Raw genomic sequence first — 14,221 nt, 5'->3', positions numbered from 1 at the left:
GATGTACTGTATGGTGACTAACATAATGTAATAAAAAAACATTAAAATAAAAAAAGACAATGTAGAGACTGTTAAATAGCACAGGATACATCAGAACAACAGCCCATCAGGCAATCTTTTTCAACAATAAAGGCGTTATATGAAGACACGTGTTTTCAGAAAGGCTTGTGTGCAGTCTTAGGAAATGGATACAATTATAAAAGAGACCAGAACTGAGAACAGGGAGACAGTTCAGTGATAAAACATACAAGACACTAAGCAAACCTTCACCTCAGTGAATATCCCCCTCAGTTGTGGACACCAGTGTTCCATGCTTCAGCTAAGAGACGCACAGCATGAACTGTGATGTAAACACAAAGAAAAGAAAAAGAAATATTTTGGGACCCAAGACTTAAAGGGAACAGTGTTAGAGTCCACATTATCAGGCAGAGGACTGAAGGTAGTAACGTAAAAAGATGGACAGACTCTAGGTGAAAACTGGGATTTTGTATTTTCATCTATAATAAAGTCACGTGAAGGGCTTAGTGGCCAAGTGTAGATTCTTCCATATGAAGAGTACAACTCATGAATATTCCTTTGGGAAATCTAGGGAAAATTTATTTGGCATGATACAAACCATTTGAAATGAAAAGATATTTAAGAAATCCAACTTGCCCCATGTAAGATATGAAATTTCCAGCCATTTGTGCCCATGTAACTTACGAAATTTCCAGGGTGGGGAAAATACTGGATTAAAACAGATAAGGGGAAACTGTCAATATATCAGAGAGAAGAGAAGTTTAATAAAGTGAATTACATAAATGTATGGAGAAGTTGAATTCAAATGAATAGAAATGCCAGAAAATATGTAGAAAGAGCAGATTCTACCTCCACAGCCTGATCGAAGAATGGCAGGTCCAGGCTCTGAGGCTGTGAGCCCTGCAATCATGGGCACTTCTTCAACCCCAGGACGATGGGCCCTCACATCACTGGAACCCCAGTGATTCTTTTCAGAGCCCTCTTTATGTCTCTGTTCCTCAGGCTGTAGATGAAGGGGTTCAGCATGGGGGTGACCACCGTGTACATCACCGAGGCCACTGCACTTGCATGGGAGCTCTGGGTAGCAGCAGAGCTAAGGTACACTCCTAGGCTGGTACAAAAAAATAAGGAGACAACAGAGAGGTGAGATGCACAGGCGGAAAATGCTTTGTACTTGCCCTGAGCTGATGACATCCTATGTATGGAGGAAACTATCTTAGAGTAAGAGTAAAGGATCCCAGCCAGAGGACCACCACCCAACAGCACAATTAGAAAATACATCACCATGTCATTAAGAAAGTTGTCAGAACAGGCAAGTTGAATCATCTGATTGGGTTCACAGAAAAAATGGGAGATTTCCACCTCTGTGCAGAAGGACAGCTGTAACACCATTAAGCTCTGTAACAAGGAATTAAGAACACTCATGATCCAGGACACCAGAACCAGCAGTCCACAGAGCCAGGGGTTAATGATGACCGTGTAGTGCAGGGGGTGACACATGGCCACAAAGCGGTCATAGGCCATCACACTCAGGAAAAAGTCATCAGAGCTTGAAAAGAGTAGGAAAAAGTATATCTGAGTGATACAACCTTCATAGGTTATGAGTTTGCTCTGAGTCTGGATGTTCCACAGCATCTTGGGGACGGTGGTGGAGGTGAAACAGATGTCGACAAAGGACAGGTTGGCCAGGAAGAAGTACATGGGGGTGTGGAGGTGGGAGTCAGAGCTGACGGCCAGGATGAGGAGCAGCTTTCCAAACACAGTGATCAGGTACATGGAGAGGAAAAGCCCAAATAGGAAGGGCTGCAGTTTGGGGTCCTCTGATAATCCCAGAAGAAGAAATTCTGAAATTCGTGTGTCATTGTCCATTTCCATGTGGTGGTGGAGACTACAAAGAAAGAAAAAAAAATAGCATGATAATTTTTCATTTTTTAAATTTTCATTTAAATCCCAGTTAGTTAATATACAGTGTAATATTTCTTTCAGGTGGACAGTATAGTGACTCAGCACTCCATACAACACCCAGCGCTCGTCACAAGTGTCCTTCTTCATCCCCATCACCTATTTCACCCATTCCCCCACCCACCTCTCCTCTGGTAACCAGCAGTGTGTTTTCTGTAGTTAATAGTCTGTTTCTTCATTTGTCTCTCTTTCTCTCATTTTTTCCCCTTTGCTTCTTTGTTTTGTTTCTTAAATTCCACATATGACAGAAATCATGGTATTTGTTTTTCTCTGACTGACTTCGGTGGCTTAGCATATTACACTCTAGCTCCACCCAAGTCAGTGCAAATGGCATGATTTCATTTTGCTTTATGAATAATATTCCTCAGTATGTGTTTGTATATATATATATATATATGTGTGTGTGTGTGTGTGTATATATATATATCATATATCATATATACATACACACAAACATATATACAATAGCCATATATATATGTATACACACACACACACACACACACACACAGACATATCACAATTTTTTATCCATTCATCTATCTATGGTACTTGGGCTGTTTCCAGATTTTGGCTATTGTAGGTAATGCTGCTAAAAAGATTTGGGTGCATGTATCCCTTTGAATTAGTATTTTTGTAGTCTTTGGGTGACTACATAGCAGTGCAATTGCTGGATCATAAAGCAGTTCTAGCGATAGGCCGGTGATGAGTAGTAAGGAGGGCACGTATTGCATGGTGCCCTGGGTGTTATACGCAACTAATGAATCATTGAACTTTACATCAAAAACCAGGGATGTACTGTATGGTGACTAACATAATATAATAAAAAAATATTATTATATAAAAAAATAAAGCAGTTCTATTTTTAACTTTTTGAGGAAACTCCACACTGTTTTCCAGAGTGCCTGCACCAGGCTTTCCCACCAACAGGGCCAGAGTGTTCCCCTTCTCCACACCCTCACCAAAAAATGTTGTTTCTTGTGTTGTTGATTTTAGCCATTCTGACAGGTGTGAGGAGATACCGCATTGTACTTTTGATTTGTGGCAACTGGGCATTATTAACAGAGTGATGGGCTACCATTTCTATTTTGTTATCAAGAAAGAAAAATACATTTTTTAGTATTGATCTGATCTAAGGGAAGTTACCTGACACCTCTGATTAGGAATTCCTGTCCATGCAGCCCTTTCCCTAAGAGGGCAGGTATTACAGTTTTAATGAGAAATGCTTTCCTGCATTTGAGGAATATATGTTGAGTACTGACATCTTCTAGAGAGAGTGTATAGGACTCTGAGATAGAAAAGTCCATACATCCTTTGGGTAAATACCTAGGTGTTCAGTAGCCAAAATCTGGGAACAACCCAGTGGCCATGAATAGATGAATGGATATAGAAGATATGATATATATGTGATATATATATATATATATATATATATATATATATATATATGAATAGTACTCATTCATAACACAAAATGAAATCATAGGGTAGTTCTATTTTTAACTCTTTGAGGAACCTACATAAGGTTTTCCAGAGGGGCTGCACCAGTTGGCATTCCCACCAACATTGCAAGAGGTTTCCCCTTTCTCTGCATCCTCGGCAACACCTGTTGCTTCCTGTGTTGTTAATTTTAGCCATTCTGACAGGTGTGAGGTGATATCTCATTGTACTTTTGGTGTGTATTTCCCGGATAATGAATGATGTTGAGCAACTTTTCATGTGTCTGTTGGCCATCTGTGTATCCTCAGAAAAGTATCTATTCATGTCTTCTGCCCATTTCTAGCTGGATTATTTGTTTTTTGGGGTGTTGAGTTTGATAAGTTCTTTATAGATTTTGGATACTAATCCTTTATCAGATATGTCACTTGCAAATATCTTCTCTCATTCTGAAGGTTGCACTACTAGGTATTTACCCAGGGGACACAAAAATACTGATTTGAGGGGTTACAGGCACCCTGATATTTATAGCAGCAATGTCAACAACAGCCAACCTCTGGAGAGAGCCCAAATGTCCATGACTGATGAATGGATACAGATGTGGATACACAATGCAATATTACTCAGCCATCAAAAGGAATGAAGTCTTGCCATTTGCAATGATGTGGACAGAGTGTGTTATGCTGAGTGAAATAAGTCAAGCAGAGAAAGACAAACACCATATGATTTCACTCATATGTGGAATTTAAGAAACAAACAAATGAAAACAGTTGGGGGAAAAAGAGAGGCAAACCAGGAAAAAAGAATCTTAACTATGAACAAACTGAGGGTTGCTGGAGGGAGGTGGTGGGGGCTGGGTGAAAATAATGATGGGGATGAAGAAGGGCACTTGCGGTGATGAGCACCCGGTGTTGTCTGTAAGTGTGGAATCACTAAATTCTACCCCCAGAACTAATATTGCACTGTATGTTAGGCAATTGAGATTTAAATAAAAACTTGGAGAAAAGAAAGAAAATCTAACAATCTAATTGTGAAGAAAGTACATATTTTTTTAAAATTTTTATTATGTTATGTTAGTCACCATACAGTATATCTTTAGTTTTTGATGTAGTGTTCCGTGATTCATTGTTTGCATATAACACCCAGTGCTCCATGCAATACGTGCCCTCCTTAATACCCATCACCAGGCTAGCCCATTCCCCCACCATCCCCCTCTGAAATCCTCAGTTTCTTTCCCCGAGTCCATGGTTCATTCCCCCTTCTGTTTAACCCCCCTTCATTCTTCCCTTCCTTCTCCTATCGATCTCCCTGTTACTCCTTATGTTCCACAAATGAGTGAAACCATATGATAATTGTCTTTCTCTGCTTGACTTATTTCACTTGGCATAATCTCCTCCAGTTCCATCCATGTTGCTGCAAATGTTGGGTAATCATCTTTCTGAAGGCTGAGTAATATTCCATTGTATATATGGACCACATCTTCTTTATCCATTTGTCTGTTGAAAGGCATCTCAGCTCCTTCCACAGTTTAGCTATTGTGGACAATGCTGCTATGAACATTGGGGTGTATATGGCCCTTCTCTTCACTACGTCTGTATCTTTGGGGTAAATACCCAGTAGTGCAATTCCTGGGTCATAGGGTAGCTCTATTTTTAACTTTTTGAGGGACCTCCACACTGTCTTCCAAAGTGGCTGTACCAACTTGCATTCCCAACAACAGTGTAAGAGGGATCCATCTTCTCCACATCCTCTCCAACATTTGTTGTTTCCTGCCTTGCGGGGATAGCAGTTCTCATATCAGACAGATCAGATTTTAAACTAAAGTCTGTAGTTAGAGTTACAGAAGGACACTGTATTACTCTTAAAGGGTGTATCCAACAAGTGGATATGAAAATTATAAATATCTATGCCCCCAACAGGGTAGCAGCCAGATACACAAGCCAACTCTTAACCAGAATAAAGAGACATATAGATAATAATACATTAATAATAGGGGACCTCAACACTCTGCTCTCCGCAATAGATCATCTAAGCAGAAAATCAACAAAGAAACAAGAGCTTTGAATGATCCACTGGACCAGATGGACCTCATAGATAGATACAGAACACTATACCCCAGAACAACAGAATACTCACTCTTTTCAAATTCACATGGAACTTTCTCCAGAATAGACCATATACTGGGTCACAAAACAGGTCTCAACTGATACCAAAAGACTGAAGGAAGTACACATTAAAAATTTTAAAAATCATGTTAGATGGTGACAGCTATTGTGAAGGAAAATAAAAAGTCAGTATAAAGAAGAGTGGCTGGTGAGTGTGCTAAGTTTTAATAGGAGATTAGGAAGTCCTCCAAAGAAGGTGACATTTTAACAGAGGCTTCAAGAAAGACTGAGCAGGAGGCAGGAGGATATCTGGGGGAGGTGTGTGCCCTGCAGGGAAAGCAGAGCAAAGGCCCTGCAGAAGGCACTTACTGCAGATCTGCAGATCTCAACATGCAGTCAGTGCGGTGAGGGAATGAGCAAGAGGGAGAGATGAGAGGTGGTGGCAGAGAACGTTGAGGACCGAGGCGGCTTTCCTGCCACTGATGGGACTTCAAGACACAGGGAGTCCTTCCTTCACGTGGTGTTCTTTGCATCTTATTAACTTTGTTCCTAGTTTCTGGGAATGGAAATAGATCCCTTCCTTATTTAAATCTGTTGGTTAATTAACTTTCGGGCATTTAAGGGTCACATACTGGAGTATATGACCTTGGGTACCATTGACCTGAGGACTGCTCATGCCCCCCCACACACACACACAGAGTGCACTATGATTTCCTGGCACTGCATTGCTACCATGCTTTTCTCGCTCTCAAACGCAATAACATTGGAAGAAATGATACAAGGCAAGCTGTCAATATCAGATTTCCTTTACCCCCAAGACTCTGTAAATAGTACTTAAATTCTACTTAGTAGACCTCCCAAGGACATGGAAACATGGGATTCCATTTTAATATGATCATCTTGTGTCCTGTATTTAAAGAAACATAAGAAAGCAGTTCCAGAAACACAGGACAGAAATAGACACAAGGGGTAAAGGACATCTAATAAGTTCAGGTGGTCCCTGAGAGACTGATGAGCAGAAATCTTCCCTGGTCCTGGTAGCATTCCAGCCCCAGTACACATCCCCTGATGCCCACAATAATTAACAAAGCAGGAAAAAATAATGTATCTAAACAAGAAAGGAGTGGTATCTTTATGTTGTCAAGACATTTTACTGATCGAATATCCCTCTAGAAAAATGTGCAAAGGGAATAAACCTGCAATCTACAACAGAAAATATACAATGTATGACAATAGAAGGGGGGTTTTAAAGATGAAATAATGAAACACCTTCCAAATGATGTTAAATGCAAAACTTTTGGAATCAGAAATCCAGGTTTAGAATGTCAGATCTACCACATATAACCTGTTTGAACCTGGGAGAGACAACCAATCTGTTCCAAATATGAAAATCCATAGTCAAGCAGTGGGGATAGCAGCACCCATCCTCCTAGGGTGGATGTTACTGTCAGTATATGCAGAAGCTTACAGTACGGTTCCTTCCTGTGCGTAAATACGTGATTCTCACTGGTGAAGGGATTTGGCTGAGTTTTTTCTCTTACCTCACAACTGTCTTCATCATTTCCACGCATCTTGGTCATGAAGTATTACAAAGTAAAACTAGTTAACGTACTCCTTTTTGCATATTAAATACAATTTTTTTATGTGAATACGCACTGTGAGAGAAGATGCTGAGAAACGAATGTCTCAAGAACTGCTTTTATAAGGAAATAGTTACCTGCATGGGTCTGGGTCTTTCTGTAAAAACAGAATGTGCTGAAAAATACTACATCTTAAAGAGTTCACTGCACACATCTCCAAGCCAAATACTCTTGATTTCCTGCTCCCCTTAGCTACAAAACTCCTTGGATATGTTCTAATTTCACTGGACCCATTTTAGGTCTCCCATTTCCTTCCTCCTTCTCCTCTAACTGGTCTTCCATTCCCACCACGTATTCTCAACAATGATGCCTGTATTGCTGAGACCAGTGGACACTTCTCTTTTGAACACATTATATAAATAATTATATATGAGTCTATCTAGTCTCAGATAACTTCAGGAAAAGTTCTCAGCTTCCATTCTCTCTGATCCTTTCCTAAAATACCTTCTGAGCTCTCAGACTCACCTGGGTGGGGTCTATAAGATGAAAGTCTCTGTGTGGAGGTCTCAATTCCTTCCTGGATAGTTGATGTTGGAGACCAAAGCTGTTCCCAGAGAGGACAGCAGGAAGCAGTGAAGCATGGGTCCCCCAGCCAGACTTAGGAACACAAAAGCAACAACCATGACTTTTTTGCACAAGGATGCAACATGGCGATGGACTGCAGTGGAGGAGATATTTACAGTTCCCTGTGTCTGCTCACTAGGCACTGTTTTCATTGTTACTCCCACCGCAGAGCACTTCATTCCCCATGGGCCACTGATGTGGACAGAGAGGAAACTTTTCCTGCTGAGACTCTGGTCCTGGGAGACCAAATTAAAAATTAGGTGAATCCAGTTTTGTATTCCTCATTCTCATGAATTAGTCTGACTTCCAGAGGTCTAACCTCCTTGCACTTTCCCTCAACCTTGATATGATATTGAATATATTTAGTTGAGGGTTTACTTTACCCTTTATAGCTTTGGGGTGATGTTAATAAATGAGCCATGTCTTCCTCGTCGTGTGTGTGTGTGTGTGTGTGTGTGTGTGTGTGTGTGTGTTTTCCATTGGCAGATTTCTTTCTTTCTTTCTTTCTTTCTTTCTTTCTTTCTTTCTTTCTTTCTTTCTTTCTTTTTTCTTTCTTTCTTTCTTTCTTTCTTTCTTTCTTTCTTCCTTTCTTTCTTTTTATTAATAATAATTTTTTATTATGTTATATTAGTCACCATAAAATACATCCTTAGTTTTTGATGTAGTGTTCCATAATTCACTGTTTGTGTATAACACCCAGTGCTCCATGCAATATGTGCCCTCCTTAATACCCATCACTGGCCTATCTCAATCCATGCCCCCTCCCCTCTAAAGCCCTCAGTTTGTTTCCCAGAGTCCGTAGTCTCTCATGGTTCATTCCCCCTTCTGTTTCCCCCCCTTTCATTCCTCCCTTCCTTCTCCTACCGATCTTCCTGCTATTTCTTATATTCCATAAATGAGTGAAACCATGATAATTGTCTTTCTCTGCTTGACTTATTTCACTTAGCATAATCTCCTCTGGTCCCCTCCATGTTGTTGCAAATTTTGGGTAATCCTTCCTTCTGATGGCTGAGTAATATTCCATTGTATATATGACCACATCTTCTTAATCCAGGGATCTGTTGAGGGGCATCTCGGCTCCTTCCACAATTTCGCTACTGTGGACAATGCTGCTATGAACATTGGGGTGCATATGGCCCTTTTCTTCACTCCGTCTGTATCTTTGGGGTAAATACCCAGTAGTGTAATTGCTTGGTCATAAGGTAGCTCAATTTTTAACTTCTTGAGGGACGTCCACACTGTTTTCCAAAGTGGCTGTACCAACTTGCACTCCCACCAACAGTGTAAGAGGGATCCCCTTTCTCCACATCCTCTCCAACATTTGCTGTTTCTTGTCTTGTCAATTTTAGTCATTCTCACTGGCATAAGGTGGTATCTCAGTGTGGTTTTGGTTTGAATTTCCCTAATGGCTAATGATTTTGAACATTTTTTCATGTGTCTGTTAGCCATTTGTATGTCTTCATTGGAAAAGTGTCTGTTCATATATTCTGCCCATTTTTTGATTTGATTATTTGTTTTCCCGTATTGAGTTTGAGAAGTTCTTTGTAGATCTTGGATACCAGTCATTTTTCTGTAGTGTCCTTTGCACATATCTTCTCCCATTCCATGCGCTCCCTCTTAGTTGTTTTGACTGTTTCCTTGGCTGTGCAGAAGCTTTTTATTTTGATCGAATTAGTGAATTGGAAGATGGGATGGTAGAAGAGAAAGTTAAAACAGAAATTTGCATGGTGCACTGGGTGTTCTGCACAACTAATGAATCATCGAACTTTACATCAGAAACCAGGGATGTACTGTATGGTGACTAACATAATATAATAAAAAAATTAAAATTAAAAAAATAAAATAAAACAGAAATTTGGCTCAAGAAATCCAATCTCAAGAATGTAGATTAAGGGAGATTACTGACTCAATGAAATATTCCAATGTCAGAATCATCAGCATCCCTGAGGGAGTGGAGAAAGAGAAAGGTCTAGAAGAGATATTTGAACAAATTATAGCTGAGAACTTCCCTCATCTGGCAAAGGAAACAAGCATTCATGTCCAAGAGGCAGAGAGGACCCCTTCCAAGATCAATGAGAACAGACCTACACCACATCACGTCATAGTGCAATTCGCAAATATTAGATCCAAGGATACAGTCTTGAAAGCAGCCAGGGGGAAGAAAATCCTCATGTACAGAGGGAGGAAAATCAGAATAATGTCAGACCTGTCTACAGAAACCTGGCAAACCAGGAAAGGTTGGCAAGGTATTTTCAGAGCTCTAACTGAGAAGAACATGCAGCCAAGGATCCTTTATCCAGCAAGGCTGATATTCAGAACTTATGGAGAGACAAAGAACTTCCAAGACTGGCAGAAACTGAAAGAATATGTGACCACCACACCAGCCCTACAAGAAATATTAAGGGGGTTCTATAAAAGTAAAAAGACCCCAAGAGTGATACAGAACAGAAACTTACAATCTATAGAAACAAAGACTTCACAGGCAACATGACATCACTAAAATCATATCTCTCAATAATCACTCTCAATGTGAATGGCCTAAATGCTCCCATAAAGTGCCACAGGGTTGCAGATTGGGTAAAAAGACATGACCCATTCATTTGCTGTCTACAAGAGACTCATTTTGAACCTAAAGATATATCCAGACTGAAAGTGAAGGGACGGAAAAGCATTTTTCATGCCAATGGACCTCAAAAGAAAGCTGGGGTAGCAATTCTCATATCAGACAGATTGGATTTCAAACTAAAGACTGTTGTTAGAGATACAGAAGGGCACTATATTATTCTTAAAGGTTGTATCCAACAAGTGGATATGACAATTATAAATATCTACACCCCCAACAGGGGAGCTGCAAGATACACAAGCCAACTCTTAACCAGAACAAAGAGACATACAGATAATAATACATTAATAATAAGGGACCTCAACACTCCGCTCTCAGCAATAGACAGATAATCTAAGCAGAAAATCAACAAAGAAACAAGAGCTTTGAATGATATACTGGACCAGATGGACCTCATAGATATATACAGAATACTACACCCCAGAACAACAGAATACTCATTCTTTTCGAATGCACATGGAACTTTCTCCAGAATAGACCATATACTGGGTCACAAAACAGGTCTCAACAGATACCAAAAGACTGAGATTATCCCCTGCATATTCTCAGACCACAATGTGTTGAAACTGGAACTCAATCACAAGGAAAAATTTGGAAGAAACTCAAACACGTGGAAACTAAGAGCCATTCTCCTCAAGAATGATTGGGTAAACCAGGGAATGAAAAAGGAGATTAAGCAATTTTTGGAGACCAGTGAAATTGAAAACACATCGCTCCAAAACCTATGGGATACTGCAAAGGCAGTCCTAAGGGGAAAATACATAGCCATCCAAGCCTCACTCAAAAGAATAGAAAAACCTAAAATGCAGTTTTTATATTCTCACCTCAAGAAGCTGGAGCTAGAACAGAAGAACACGCCTAACCCATGCACGAGAAGGCAGTTGATCAAGATTAGAGCAGAGATCAATGAATTAGAAACCAGGAGCACAGTAGAGCAGATCAACAGAACTAGAAGCTAGTTCTTTGAAAGAATAAAAAAGATCAATAAGCCACTGGCCAGATGTATTCAAAAGAATAGAGAAAGGACACAAATTAATAAAATTATGAATGAAAGGGAAGAGATCATGACCAAAACCAATGAAATAAGAAGGATCATTAGAAACTTTTATCAACAGCTTTATGCCAATATTAAACAACCTGGAAGAAATGGATGCCTTCCTGGAAACCTATAAACTACCAAGACTGAAACAGGAAGAAATTGATTATTTAAACAGACCTATTAATTATGAAGGGATTGAAGCAGTGATCAAAAACCTCCCCAAAAACAAGAGTCCAGGGCCTGACGGATTCCCCCAGGAATTCTCCCAAACATTCAAAGATGAAATAATACCTATTCTCCTGAAGCTGTTCCAAAAAATAGAAACAGAAGGAAAACTACCAAACTCATTCTATGAGGCCAGTACTACCTTGATCCCCAAACCAGGCAAAGACCCCATCAAAAAGGAGAATTACAGAATGATATCCCTGATGAATATATACACCAAAATTCTCAACAAGATCCTAGCTAATAGGATCCAACAGTACATTAAAAGGATTATCCATCAAGACTAAGTGGGATTCATCCCTGGGATGCAAGGGTGGTTCAACATTCACAAATCTATCAGTGTGATAGATCACATCAACAAGAAAAGAGTCAAGAACCATATGATTCTCTCAATTGATGCAGAAAAAGCATTTGACAAAATACAGCATCCTTTCCTGATTAAAACCCTTCAGAGTGTAGGGATAGAGGGAACATTCACAAATTTCATAAAAATCATCTATGAAAAGCCTACAGCAAATATCATTCTCAATGGGGAAAAGCTGGAAGCCTTTCCCTTAAGATCAGGAACACAACAAAGATGCCCACTCTCGCCATTATTATTTAACATATAACTAGAAGTCCTTGCAACAGCAATCAGACAACAAAAAGGGATAAAAGTATCCAAATCAGCAAAGAAGAAGTCAAACTGTCTCTCTTTGCAGATGACATGATACTCTATATGGAAAACCCAAAACACTCCACCCCCAAACTACTAGAAGTTATAGAGCAATTCAGTAATGTGGCGGGATACAAAATCAATGCTCAGAAATCAGTTGCATTTCTATGCATGAACAATGAGACTGAAGAAAGAGAAATTAGGGAATCCATTCCATTTACAATAGAACCAAAAATCATATATTATCTCGGAATTAACTTAACCAGAGAGGCAAAGGACCTATATTCCAGAAACTACAGCTCACTCTTGAAAGACATTGAAGAAGACACAAAAAGATGAAAAAATATTCCATGCTCATGGATTGGAAGAATAAACATAGTAAAATGTCCATGCTACCCAGAGCAATCTACACTTTCAATGCTATCCCGATCAAAATACCAACGACATTTTTCAAAGAGCTGGAACAAACAGCCCTTAAATTTGTGTGGAACCAGAAAAGTCCCTGAATCACCAAGGGATTGCTGAGAAGGAAAAACCAAAGCTGGGGGCATCACAATGCCAGATTTCGAGCTGTACTACAAAGCTGTGATCACAAAGAGAGCATGGTACTGGCACAAAAACAGACACATAGACCAATGGAACAGAATAGAGAACCCAGAAATGGACCCTTGACTTTATTGACAACTAATCTTTGACAAAGCAGGAAAAAACATCCAGTGGAAAAAAGACAGTCTCTTCGATAAATGGTGCTGGGAAAATTGGACAGCTACATGCAAAAGAATGAAACTTGACCACTCTCACACCATACGCAAAGATAAACTCCAAAAGGATGAAAGACGTTGATGTGAGACAGGAATCCATCAAAATCCTAGAGGAGAACATAGGGTTCAAACTCTTTGACATCGGCCACAGCAACTTCTTTCATGACACATCTCCAAAGGCAGAGAAACAAAAGAAAAAAATGAACTTGTGGAGACATGTATTTTATTATCACTTTTTTTTTGCCAGGGACTATAGCAGTCATGATAGACACAAGCTATGTAACAAAAGGACCCCAATGTGTAGAAAAGTCCCCATAATCAGCTATATCAGCCAATACATCAAAGTCTGCATTCCCAGGAAGAGCAGTGAAAGTAGTGATACACAAAGGAATGATGTTCACGAAAGGGAAGCACATGGTCTCAGATTTTTCTCTGTTATAAACTTACATAAATAGCTGTGGTGGCCAAGAGTAGATGTTCCATAGAAGTAGTATTCAGTCAAACAAAAGAAAAGATACTCACTATGATACATTTTATTTGAGAATAAATTATTCTTTTTTTTATAATGATTTTTTATTATATTATGTTAGTCACCATACAGTACATCCCCGGTTTTCGATGTAAGGCTCAATGATTCATTAGTTGTGTATAACACCCAGTGCACCATGCAATATGTGCCCTCCTTACTACCCATCACCGGCCTATCCCATTCCCCCATGCCCCTCCCCTCTGTAGTCCTCAGTTTGTTTCTCATAGTCCATAGTCTCTCATGTTTCATTCCCCCTTCTGATTAACCCCCCTTTCTTTATCGCTTTCTTCCCCTACTGATCATTCTAGTTCTTATGTTCCATAGATGAGAGAAATCATATGATAGTTGTCTTTCTCTGCTTGACTTATTGCACTTAGTAGCCCCATGTAGTCCTTTGAAATAAGCAAGAATATCCAAATATTTCATATGCAGGGTTAGGAATAACATTGAGAGAGTAGGGAAATGACAAAGGGAAAATCTCTTGGGTATCAGAGATATCACAAAGCTTAATAAATGGAGTTATGTATTTTGTAGGAGAGGTCAAAATTTAAAAAATAGAAATTTCAGGAAAAAAATTAGAAGAGGCACACTCCACTTCCACAATCTTATCAAAAAATCATACATTTGGCTCAGGCTTTGTGCCCTGCAATCGTGGGCACGTCT

The 14,221-nt window shown here is 39.6% G+C and overlaps 1 protein-coding gene across 1 annotated transcript; it reads right to left on the bottom strand.

The window, feature by feature from the left end:
- Window positions 1–960: 960 nt before the first annotated feature.
- LOC113247186 (olfactory receptor-like protein OLF4) lies at window positions 961–1,893 on the bottom strand. Its single transcript, XM_026488104.2, has one exon. It carries the CDS (start codon window positions 1,891–1,893, stop codon window positions 961–963), a length of 933 nt encoding a protein of 310 aa, XP_026343889.1.
- Between the last annotated feature and the right edge of the window lie 12,328 nt (window positions 1,894–14,221).

Source organism: Ursus arctos, unplaced genomic scaffold (assembly GCF_023065955.2).
Source record: "Ursus arctos isolate Adak ecotype North America unplaced genomic scaffold, UrsArc2.0 scaffold_14, whole genome shotgun sequence".
Classification (NCBI taxonomy): domain Eukaryota; kingdom Metazoa; phylum Chordata; class Mammalia; order Carnivora; family Ursidae; genus Ursus; species Ursus arctos.
This window is presented reverse-complemented; position numbering and strand designations above follow the sequence as displayed.